The sequence below is a fragment of the Mandrillus leucophaeus genome, unplaced genomic scaffold, assembly GCF_000951045.1.
Source record: "Mandrillus leucophaeus isolate KB7577 unplaced genomic scaffold, Mleu.le_1.0 Scaffold671, whole genome shotgun sequence".
Classification (NCBI taxonomy): Eukaryota; Metazoa; Chordata; class Mammalia; order Primates; family Cercopithecidae; genus Mandrillus; species Mandrillus leucophaeus.
In genome coordinates this window covers 817,079-829,692 of record NW_012107264.1, presented here as the reverse complement: position 1 = coordinate 829,692, position 12,614 = coordinate 817,079, and the positions used below count along the sequence as shown (strand labels likewise).

General features: G+C 37.7%; 1 protein-coding gene across 1 annotated transcript in view; it reads left to right on the top strand.

Annotated features, from left to right (window-relative positions):
- The window catches only part of SAMSN1 (SAM domain, SH3 domain and nuclear localization signals 1), a 157,597-nt gene that overhangs the window by 8,713 nt on the left and 136,270 nt on the right, over positions 1–12,614 (top strand). Inside the window, exon 2 of the mRNA XM_012001961.1 lies at positions 12,567–12,607. Coding sequence (XP_011857351.1) covers positions 12,567–12,607 — 41 coding nt within the window. The remainder of the gene's footprint in view (positions 1–12,566; positions 12,608–12,614) is intronic.

Sequence of the window (12,614 nt, the reverse complement as noted above, 5' to 3'; positions counted from 1 at the left end):
TTTTTTTAAATTTTTTTCACTTTAAGTTCCGGGATACAAATGCAGAACGTGCAGGGTTGTTACATAGGTACACGTGTGCCGTGGTGTTTTGCTGCACCTATCGACCTGTCATCTAGGTGTTAAGTCCCACATGCATTAGCTATTTGTCCTGATGCTCTCCCTCCCCTAGCCATTGCCCCCTAACAGGCCCTGGTGTGTGTTGTTCCCCTCCCTGTGTCCATGTGTTCTCATTGTTCAACTCCCATTTATGAGTGAGAACATGTGGTGTTTGGTTTTCTGTTCCTGTGTTAGTTTGCTGAGGATAATGGCTTCCGGCTTCATCCATGTCCCTGCAAAGGACGTGATCTCATTCCTTTTTACGGCTGCCTAGTATTTCATGGTGTATATGTACCACATTTTCTTTTCCAGTCTATCATTGATGGGCATTTAGGTTGGTTCCATGTCTTTGCTATTGTGAATAGTGCTGCAATAAACATAAGTGTGCATGTATCTTTACAATAGAATGATTTATATTCCTTTGGGTATATACCCAGTAATGGGATATGTGAGTCAAATGGTATTTCTGGGTCAAATGGTATTTCTGGTTCCAGATCCTTGATGTATCACCACACTGTCTTTCACAATGGATGAACTAATTCACATTTCCACTAACAGTGTAACAGCATTCGTATTTCTCCACATCCTCTCCAGCATCTGTTGTTTCTTGATTTTTTAATAATCACCATCTGACAGGCATGAAATGGTATCTCATTGTGATTTTGATTTGCATTTCTCTAATGATAGTGAAGTTGAGCTTTTCCTCATGTTTGTTGGCTGCATAAATATCTTCTTTTGAGAAGTATCTGTTCATCTCCTTTGCCCACTTTTTAATGGGGCTTTTTTCTTTTTTTCTTGGAAATTTGTTTAAGTTCCTTGTAAATTCTGGATATCAGACCTTTGTCGCATGGTAGATTGCAAAATTTTCTCCCATTCTGTAGATTGCCTTTTCACTCTGATGATAGTTTCTTTTGCTGTGCGGAAGCTCTTTAGTTTAATTAGATCCCATTTGTCAATTTTAGCTTTTGTTGCAATTGCTTTTGGTGATTTCATCATAAAATCTTTGCCCATGCCTATGTTCTGAATGATATTGCCTACGTTTTCTTCTAGGGTTTTTTTTTTTAATAGTTTTGGGTTTTTAAATTTAAGTCTTTAATCCATCTTGAGTTAATTTTTGTATAAGGCGTAAGAAAGGGGTCCAGTTTCAGTTTTCTGCGTATAGTTAGCCAGTTTTCCCAGCACCATTTATTAAATAGGGATAATGATAATAATAAAATTAAATATTTTAAAAATCCAAGTTTAATTTTTTATATACTTACTCATCAACATTTTGTACTGATAAAAATCACTGGAAAAATTGATTAAAATATTCCCAGCTACTAAATGTTAATGAAAAAGTAATATAGCAGATTCAAGCATAGTTTTAAAGACAAACAATATGATATGCGTCTAACAGTTGGTTAGAGCTCAGCACTAAGGAGGCCAAGGTCAGGGGTTAATCCCCTCATGGCTAGTTAGTTTTGTTCTATTTCATAGCCAATGGCAGCATCCATGACTTCAGATAGCTGACTTGGATATGCATGCTATTGATCATTAGGGAGTCTGGGCTGAAGGATAGAGGGCACCAACAGAAAACCATTGTCCATTATGGGAAGAACAACTGAAGGGTAGAACTACCCTGCTCCATTTGTTCATGAAGATTTTCTTTTGCTCTAATCAGTATTAGGCCACCAGGTATAATTCTCCACTTTCAGCTTGGGATAACTTATCAGACAATAGTAAGAGCATTAAAATAGAAAACTGAGTTCTCCTTCTGGCTTGGTTTCTAAATAGAACTTGATTAAGTCATTACCCAATCCAGAACCCAGTTTTTACCTCTAAAAACTGACAGAGTTAGACCAGATTTTTTTTAAGGTCCCTTGCTGCACTAAAATGGCTCTATAAATACATTTAAGATTTTTTTTGGAGTGGAGGGTTGTCCAACATTAAACTCTATTACCTTCCTTTTGGTACTGCAGAAGGCAAAACTTTAAGAGGACCTCAATGAACCCCACTGTATTAATCAGGGTTCTCTAGAGAAACAGAACTAATAGGGTGTGCATGGTGTGTGTGCGTATGTGTGTGTGTGTGTGTGTGTGTGGAGAGAGAGAGAGAGAGAGAAAGCAACATCTAGACTGGTGTTTCACTAAATATCTGGGTACTGTGGCCTAGCCATGTTGACACATAAAATAAACTAACCATAACATCTGCCTTTTGGTATTTATGTCCTTGTGTAATCTTCATCCTTGCATGTTACTTGATTCCAATAGAGAAGGGCAAAGGTGACAGGAAGTCACTTCTGTGATTAGCATACAAAAGACTTGCTAGCAGACTGCCTCTGTTGCTTTCTTGTTTTGCACACTATGATGAAGCCAGATTCCACTCCACGTGGAAGAGACACGCATGATAAGGAACTAGGAAAGGCATTCAGTCTATAGCCAACAATGAAGTAAGGCCTCCAGCCCAACAGCCTTCAGGAAATTGAATGCTGCCAACAATCACTGAGTAAAATTAAAGGAGAATCCTTTCCCTAGCTGAACCATCAGATGAAACCTTAGAACTTTGGGCCAACAATTGATTACAATCCTGTGAGTGACCATGAAATAGAGAACTCATCTAAGTCAGGCCCATATTCTTAACCCACAGAAACTCTGAGATAATAAATGTGTATTTTTTAAGCCATTAAATTTGGGAGTAATTTGTTGCACAACAATAAATAACTGATACAGGAACTAAAATTAATGTGACAAGATATTGATTATGGTTATTTGCAGATAAACAAATGAATGCTAGTTAATTTAAGCAGAAAGGAATATACTACAGGTTATAGAAAGCCCAAAATTATTGGGAACTGAAAACACATACTCTAAGCTTGCAGGAATTATGCCTAGAAGGCACACTATAAACTAGCCACCAAAGATTGCTGCTGCTTCTGTCACAGTCAGGAAGTGGCCAAATCCAGAAGCTACTACCACAATGGCTGGCTCAAGAACCACACTCTCTCCACTGAAGTTTGTGACCTTAAAAATAGATGCACACACCTTGCTGTTTCCCTATGTTAGTCAGGTTTTGTACCAGTGTCTCAAGTTAGCATCTGTGATATATGTGACCTAAACAACATACCTTATTCTAGTAGCAAGAGAAGTTAGAAAATGTGTTTCTTTCCTTCTTTCCTTTCCTTTTTTCCTTCTTTCCTTCCTTCCTTCCTTCTTTCCTTCCTTCCTTCTTTCCTTCCTTCCTTCTTTCCTTCCTTCCTTCCTTCCTTCTTCCTTTTTTCTTCCTACTTCTCTTTTCTCCTCTCTTCCTCTTCTTATTCCTTCTTCTACACATTGATTTTCAGACCAATGAAAGACAGATGTCCACTTCAGGAAGAAAGTATATATTCAAAATATCTAGAGAGTAACATAAGTAACTGTGATTAAATTCTGATTTATAAGTATCAAGCCTAACTTCTATAAGAATCCCCAGAAGGAATTCCTAAAAATAATGCAATACAGTAATTAGAAGCACAAAATTTGGGGGAGGAAGTGAAATAAACATTATAAAAATCCCATCTTGGATGGGGCACAGTGGCTCTCACCTGTAATCCCAGCACCTTGGGAGGCGGAGGTGGGCAGATCACAAAGTCAGGAGTTTGAGACCAGTCTGGCCAATATGGTAAAACCCCGTCTCTATTAAAAATACAAAAAATTAGCCAGGTGTGGTAGTGGGCACCTGTAATCCCAGCTACTCGGGAGGCTGAGGCAGGAGAATGGCGTGAACCTGGGAAGTAGAGCTTGAAGTGAGCCGAAATCCTGCCACTGCACTCCAGCCTGGGTGACAGAACAAGACTCTGTTTCCAAGAAAAAAAAATCCCATCTTGGACAAGTTCCTTAAACTCTTTACGCCCTTGTTTCTTCTCCTATAAAATGAGAAAACTATTTGTTACTTAATTATCAGGTGAGAATAAAAAGTGACAACGTATTTTATACTATTAGCTAGAAGACTCAGACAAAGTAAATGATCAATAATCGGTGTTAACTCTAAGTACATAACTGTGGTTCGTAGTTTAATGGTACAAGTCCCGTGAAGAACGTGAGATTTAAAGTCAGCTTAAAAAGGAAGAACTAGAGGTAAAAATGACGAAAGAGAGGTGTTTAAGATGTTATCACTGCACAGTGTCCCAGAACCTTTCAAAAAAGGTCTTAAAAAACCACTTAGAGTCTAGTGTCTTATAAATGGGTAAATGGACACATTGAAATGTGACATGTCATCTTAGAATAGGTGAGTAATGGAGAAGTCAAAGTAGGTGACTCCCAAGTTGGTATTCTAACCACTTAACTGCATTTCTTACTTGACTTAAACTATTAAAATTGAGAGTTTTTTGTTCTGTCTTATATTATCATCAGCATTGACATAGCTATTAATAATATAGACACTAAAGGAAGAAAATGAGATTAACAATGGCATCCATCAGCTAGGTCTTCATCAAACTATGAACAAGAGGAGTCAATGTCAAAACAGTGCACGTAATCCTTTTCTTGACTTTGAGATTGTATAATGACTCATAACAAGCCAATATGTAAAACATAGATTACGTTGACTAGAAAGGCTGCACTTTTCCTTCATTTTTATTGTTTCCTGTTATATCTATGATTACATACAGCTGTTCTTCTGCCACCAATTCATACATGAACGCCTTTTGGTAGTTTTAATTGGTTTCCTCCCGTAAATAGAGACTTATGTTAAAATAAAATGAAATCAATAGATTAAGGTTAATTGTGCTCTGTTCTTTTTTTTATTTCCTAGGCTTACGGGAGAACTACTAATTGAATCTGATGAAAGCCATGGTTATCTCTTTAATCATTTAAAAAAAAAAAGCTGTAAAGCAAAAAAGCCCATTCCTACTTTAATTTTCTCTTAAAAGCATTTGTCATCACTACTGACATTGGACTGAACTACTATAGATCAGGAACCATGGATTGTTTCTACAGAAAGGGATTTTAAAATTCTTGTTCATCAGCCTTCGTTTTATACATGGATACCTGATTGAGCTCTGAGAGGGTTCCTGGGTCTTGCCCAGTTTAGTAGCAGCCGTGGGAGAGCAAGCCAGGTTCTGGAGCAAGCCAGGTTCTGGGGTACCAGTTCAGTGCTTTTCCATTGCAAAGATGGAATTTGACATTTTCACCCATCGGATTTCCTATCACATTTTTGTGCAGGTTTGTGTGTCTTGCTCTTGTTTCATTCGTGGCTATGAAGATTAAAGAAGATAATAAGTGGCAGGAAACATGGCACTTAGTAAACATTAGTTGTTCTTTCCTTTTCTAAAACCTTGTGTAAATATAATTTTATAAATCACATTTAAGGACACTTAAGAGAGCTCTGTTTTAAGACACCTGGAAGGGAATCTTTTTGAAAAGGAGGAATCTTTTATAATGCAAATAGCCATCCCCTAGGTAACCTGTTTTGCCATCCTGGATATTTATAGTGCTCTGAGAAGAGTTTGCTGCTTTAGGATTGATATAAAGCTCTCTTCGCACACTAGTAGACACGTGGCAAAGTTCGTGCAATTTACCAGCTCTCCTCCTGATGGATTATGGCCGCTGTGCATTCTCCAGGCACTATAAGCTACAGGACCTGCCCTGCGATGAGAGGCTGTGTGTGGATGCTGTACACCACCCTCTTAGAGAAACCAGAATTCACTATCTGTATGAGGTTGTTACTTGAAGACAGGAGCTGAACAGGCTGGCAAGAAAGCCTTACTTTTGCCATCAGAAAGAGCTGTTGCTTTTCCTTCTTCATTTTATTCTCACAGGAGGATAAAATCTGTTTTCCCTGAGAACCATAACATTATTACAGAAATATGCTTGGGCGGCGGAGGGGGGAGCCTCTAATGCACAAACTGCCACCTAAATTCATTGGTTCCTGAAGTGCCCGCTTTTAATTAAATGTGCTGTCATAAATTGCTGGGCATTCTCTGATGATGATGATGGCAGCTACAAAATGATTAATACCTTTAAAACACATCAGTGTGCTGTCTACACACTTGTCTTCAAATAGTACTAACTTATTAGTATTAGTGCTTGAAGAAGGGTGTTCTTTCTGAGGTGTTTATTTAGTAGTGACATGTGGTATTACATTTCTCTGCATTTTTGTAACTAATCTCCCTTCTGGCCAATAGTGCTTCTTTGTGAAATTTCTGACCTAGATGATAGATAGATTTTGTATCTATGCCGTCAAGCATAGAAGTAGTATCAGGAAGTAGTGAAGACACTGTAAAGGTAAACTGAGGCTGGAGCCGAACCAGGAATGAAGACACAAGGCAAATGGTAGTGAGAATAGCCTTTTATTAGGGCCTGTGGGCGAGGTTCCTCGGTCAAAGGCATGGGCCGAGGAAGTCGCGCTGAGGGAGGAAGGTAGGGGCTTCGTATAGCCTGAGAGGTAAGGAAGCTAATTGTGCAAACAGGGCCTGGGGGGTCTTGAAACTAGTAGGGCAGGAGCTGAGTAAGGGTCATGAGGAAGGGGTCTTTGGAAACTGTCAGCCGAAACTGCTGTTTACGAACTTGTGGAATGCAGGTGAGCTGCAGGTCACGGGGGAGTGTGACTGCCCAGCTGGAACCTCTGATGTATGTAAGTCTGAGGGTGTGTTCAAAGAGGGAGGGAAGTCTCGAAACAAAGGGTCTGCTGGAACAAAGGGCCTGCTACGCTGAGTGGCGCTGCCATGTCGGGTCCAGGTCCCTGCCTAACAGACACCACGCACAAAACCCTAGTTTTATCACTTACTAGTTGTGTGAGCTTAGGTAAGAATATTGATTGCTCTGTGTCTCTGTTTACCTATCTATAAATTGAGCTTAATTGTAATAGTATCAATCCTACAGATTGTTGTGAGGATTAAATTAATTACTACACATAAAGCATTTAGAACTATGCTTGATACCGTATGTATTCCACTGTTATTATTCTGCAAATAATATTCTGCAAAAAAAAAAATCAAGAAATCACAAAAGGGATAAGATTTTATCCTTGTTGTTCTTAGTAACTTGCTTTTTAACTGACGGGGCTCTGATATTTACCAACATTCCCCTTTGCCATAGTGATCTCATTCATAACTTGGGAGACTTCTCCTTCATTGGATATTTTCCATACATTTGCAATCAGGTATGGAGGAAGGCAGTAGGACTTCTTCGCATTTGTGATCATTTGTTACTGGTCACATAAATCTTCTTGTTTTGAGAATGCAGTTGATAGTTCAATATGTATTTTTTCATCTTTCTGATTGCCTTAGACACACTGAAAAATTAGTCTATTAACTTTGAAGTTTCATAATCATCCTCTTTGCCATATGTCTATTGGAATTTTAAAAATGAACTGTCATGTCTTCTTTGAACGTCTGTAGGAACTTTGTTCAAACATAGGAAGCCAAGAAATGTCCAGAGACATACTTATTCAGTTTGCGTGCGGCATTCTTGGAATCACTGTATTTTAATATTAATATAGCCATTTTAGTTATGCAAGTGAACAATCTTCATTTTTGCAAGAGAATGAATTAAGCAAACTAGAAATTAAATTAGTTTATTTTAATAGGAATTTACATGTTATACATATTTACATATGTGTTTGTACCCATGTTCAATTCACTTCAAAATCAGAATTCTATGTAACTATTAATAAACAATTTATCTAATGAGAAGTATCATCTATATGTATCTCCAATGTGTTTGACATCATGTAAGGATTTTACATAAGTTAACTCATTTAATCTTTAAAGCTAAAAAAATGGAATTTAATAGGATTCTGGGATGAGCAGTCATTGGTGATAGATAATTGAGAGAAGGACTCCTTGCAATTCTTTTTTGCCTCTAAAACAATGAGGGGCACATGAAATGCTACCTTAAAATATGACACATTGGCATACTGAATGTATTAGACCATGTTCACGCTGCTATAAAGAAATACCCAGAACTGGGCAATCTGTAGAGAGGAAAGAGGTTTAATGGACTCTTAGTCAAACCGCTGTGAGGGAGGCCTCAGGAAACTTATAATCATAACAGAAGGGGAAGCAGGCAGAAAGTACCTTCTTCACATGGTGGCAGGAGAGAGAAATGCATGTGTGGGAGGAACTGTTAACCACTTATGAAACCATCACATCTCGTGAGAACTCACTCAGCATCACGAGAACAGCATAGTGAAAACCACCCCCATGACCCAATTCCCTCCCTCTAAATTCCTCCCTCAACACCTGGGGATTACAATTCAAGATTAGATTTGGGTGGGGACACAAAGCCTAACCCTATCACTGAGTATCTTTTTTTTTTTTTTTTTTTTTGACGGAGTCTCGCTCTGTCATCACTGAGTATCTTAAAGTCAAGGAAATGAAGAAAACAGCAGAAGCAGGAAGATATCTCTGACCTTCTCTTGCCCCTTCTCTCCTAAAGTGGACCATAGAAACTGAAATTTCTATTGCCCCTTTCTCCCCTGAAATAGGCCATAGAATTATAATTCCCCCTCTCTCCTTCTACCCTGAATCAGGCCATAAAATCTAAGAAGATCACTTCTGTGAATTACCCTCCCCTTCTCCTCCTCTGAAGGCTCTCTCATGACAGGTATTCTGCCCTATACTCAGAGAAAAGGGATGTCCCACAGAGAGACCAAGAAGAAGCTGAACAAACAGGCCTTGCTAAATTCCCTCCAGTTTATTACCATCAGATCATACCTTTTGTCCTCCCATCATATTTCTGCATGGCAATTCAAAAACAATACACTTTTCTCTGAGTTTTAGAGTCTTCATTTCTGAAGTTTCATGCCACATAAAACTTTTGTTAAATAAGTGTATATTATCTTCTCCTGCTAATCTCTCTTTTGTTATAGGAATATCAGCCATGAACTTTGTGATAGGTGAGGAAAGAAATCTTTTCTCCCCTACCACAGTGTCTGGTACATAGTAGATGTTCAATAAGTGTTTGTTGAATAAAATGTGAATGTAGAAATGAATGACTTGTACGATTCCAAAAAAAAAAATGTATTAGAAATTTTTTAAATCCACCAGTATTTAATTAAGGTAAAGCACAATATGCTTGATCCTAAATGAGTCCATTTATCATTTTGAGCCTCAAGTTTTTCATTTTCAAATCAAAGTTTGCATCAGCTCTACAGTCTTAAAAATTCACCATGATGGGATTTGCATCATCAATTACTGCCAATCAGTTTTCTCTGGTGCAGAATCACCTTTCACATTTCCGTTAGCTAGGCAACAACTCCTGACATATTCACATTTTTCCTTTTGACTTTGTAATTTGAAAGTGAGGTTTAAAAACCAATAAAGCAAGAAACAGGCACATATTAGGCTCAATCCCAAAGGATAGTCATCTGTAACCTCTGCATGAGAATAGAAATATATTTGATATCTACAATTTATCTGTTCTTTTAAGGTACATCTTCTCTTTCTATTTTTTAAAACTTTGACCTAATTTTATACATGAAAGTGCTTTGCTCTTAGAGCCTTCCCTCATTTACCTTAAAAATAACACAGCTTGGAAATGTTTCTTAGTTTCTATTGGTTCATTTGTAATAATTTTTTTACATTTCACTTTTTAATTTCAAACAATTGCTAGGGAGAAAAATAAAATTAAGCCACACATTCCCTAGTGAATGAAAGGTAAGACAAATGATTACTGCCTAACTTAGGGGTACTGAAGTGAAGGCTAACAGGAGTAAGTTTTACCTGGTATTCATGGCAAATTAATGGACTAGACATTCATTTCACTGAAATAACTCTCTGAAGTGGTATCTTCCTTTTGGAATTCAGAGTAGAATACACACACACACACACACACACACACACACACACACACACAGCTGTAGTTCTAAAAATAAAACTGCATGTAGTCTTTCTTTGACTTGCCCCTCTAGGAATAAAGTACCCAGGGTATGAACTCCAATGTACGTGACAGTCTGCTTATGTAAGCAGCAGTCAGAATTGAAAGCCATTTACATTTTCCACAGCTGCTTTGAGTCTGGCATAAGCAGTACTAAAAATTGCTTAACCAGTTCAATAGTAATCTACAACTAGGCAACACCGAGGGAATAGACCTATTATTCTAATTAAGTAGATGTTGGCCTGTTTAAGTAATCCCTGTTCCTCACATAATCACACTCCAGACCCACATTTAATGTGCTTGACTCTCCCTACCTTGTAGGAAGCAGGTTGCCTAAGGAGAACTACACTAACTCTTTCATCTTAATAGAGATTAAAAAGAAGTTTCAGCTCAATTTTTTTGCCCCAAATATTCATTACAAGAAAGTCTTTTAACAAAATTTCCCAAACCTAAACTGATTCATCATGAGGAAAAATTGGATGACCCCCAATTCCAGTAAAACCAGAACAAAGTGGATAGTCCCTAGAGAATATTGTGACAACATGCATAGCAAAAGTAACCAATCTCGATTTGTGGTCTTAGGAAATTCTTTTAATCTCAGTCCAGATGTCTCCAAACTTCAAACCAGAAGCAAATTATGTTCCTCTCACCACAATCAGCTGTTACAAGTGTTTAAGCTTTGTGTGGGTCCCGTAGCTAATTGTATTAACAAAAGCTTCACCCAGGTGATACAGGAGACTGTGTTTGCATAATACTTCTTCTTTTTAGATTCAAACTCTCTTGCTCAATTGCATATACGTTTTGTGAGTCATCTGGAATTAACCTCTTTGATAGCAAAGGCAGAGGAATGCTGATATAAGTTGATTCCAAAATACTGTGACTTGAATAATTAAAAATTAAAAGGTATCGAATGTTTCCCATATTCCTTATTGCAAATCTTGTCTATTCTCACAAAAGGTACACTCTGTTTTGAAGAGGGCAACATTCATAACCCCAAGAGATTTATCTAAACCCATATGACAAACTAATGAGACTCAGGATGATGGATTTTGACTATTAGGACATATTTGGTCCTGATTGCATAGACTGTGGAGCATGGAGCTTGCTTGTTCTTTCCTAGTAAGTTCCAAATATATATAACAGAAAAGCACTACTACAAAGATGGGTGGCTGTCCTCTTTCCTCACGATTGTCACAAAGCTTGTTAAATGTGTGTGGCTACTGATTGCGGGGCAAGGAACACCATTAGCTTCTAATCTGAGGTTTGGAGAGATCTGGCCCAAGACCTAAACAATTTCAAAAAAAGACCTTGAATAGAGATTGTGTACTTCTAGGGCACAGGATGACAAAGCATAGAGAATGGAAGAAGTGGTCCACCTGACCATTAACTCCTCAAAAGCCTGTTGATATCCTAACTCACATTAGGGTGTAATTCATGACTCCCACATCCTTACCTACAAGCCCCATCTGCCACCTCTTCCCTACAAGCAATGTCCTGTGGGTTATGCACAAGTATTTCAAACTTGGTAATGTGTGCTCCTCAAGTTCAGGGACTGACTGTTTCAGCACGTGGGATTTTAGTAACGCTCTGCTCAACCGCTAGGAAAATAAGATATCCAAATTGTCCTCTGCAGTTAAAAATCTTGATACAAACAAAATAAAGATTAGATAAATGGCCCCTTCAATCACTATCTTGGGGAAAGGTTATCTTAGATTTCACTGTGCTCAGGCTGGTACTATTAACACTGGAATAATCAAATCAAACTTCCTTTTTTCGGTTTACATTCACCATTCCTCTTAGCCTTAGCCTTTGTGTTTTTTCCTCTCAGAAGTGGAATATTGGTTGCGATTTTCTTTAGTATGTAAATTCCTGCCATGCCAAACAAATGAGCCTCTCCAGAACACAATTGGTTACCTTTCATGCAGGTATTCAGTAAATGTTTTTTAAATGGAGGAGTAGATGAATAAAAAAGAGAGAATCTGAAGGGCTTTTAAAGGTGCCTAGGGCAGTTTAAACTCTTTCAAGGATGGCGAAAAATGTGATAAATTCTTTCCCCAAAGTGTAAGGGATTTTACACAACTGTCACTGGGTCTGAAGAAAAAGGTCAGATGAATCACAGATATATTTCAACACCCTCAGGGTATTGTGATAAGCTGCTTTCCATCCTTCTCAAATGAAGGCACTCTACGATATAACTAACACACCGTGGTATGTATCTGTCTCCTTGGTTTTGGTGGATTGATGGAGGGACAGAAGGTTTAGATAATGAGGATTTAATTGGGTGTTTTAATTTAAAAGATCTGTTGTTGTTTTTTTAAACTGGCAAGGGCTTTTTTAAACTGGCAATAGCTTAAAATAACGTATAAGCCCTAGTTAATAAAGGAAACATCCTATCTTTCTCAAAGTTACAAAGACGAAAGGAAAAAAAAGTGAAAATTTGAGCCAAACTTCTGTGACACATTACTAAAATACAACAGGGAACATATCAGTCTTTTTACTAGGGAAGAGGCAAAACGAACTGCATTTGGATTATAGTAGAAAATGAATGAATTCTCTTTCGGATCTGTTGGTACAGTTTTGTCTTATATTATTTATTTTATTTTATTTTATTTTATTTTATTTTATTTTATTTTACAGGGGGTTTCTAATTTGGAGAATGCAAAACCAAAAAAGAGAAAGTAAGTC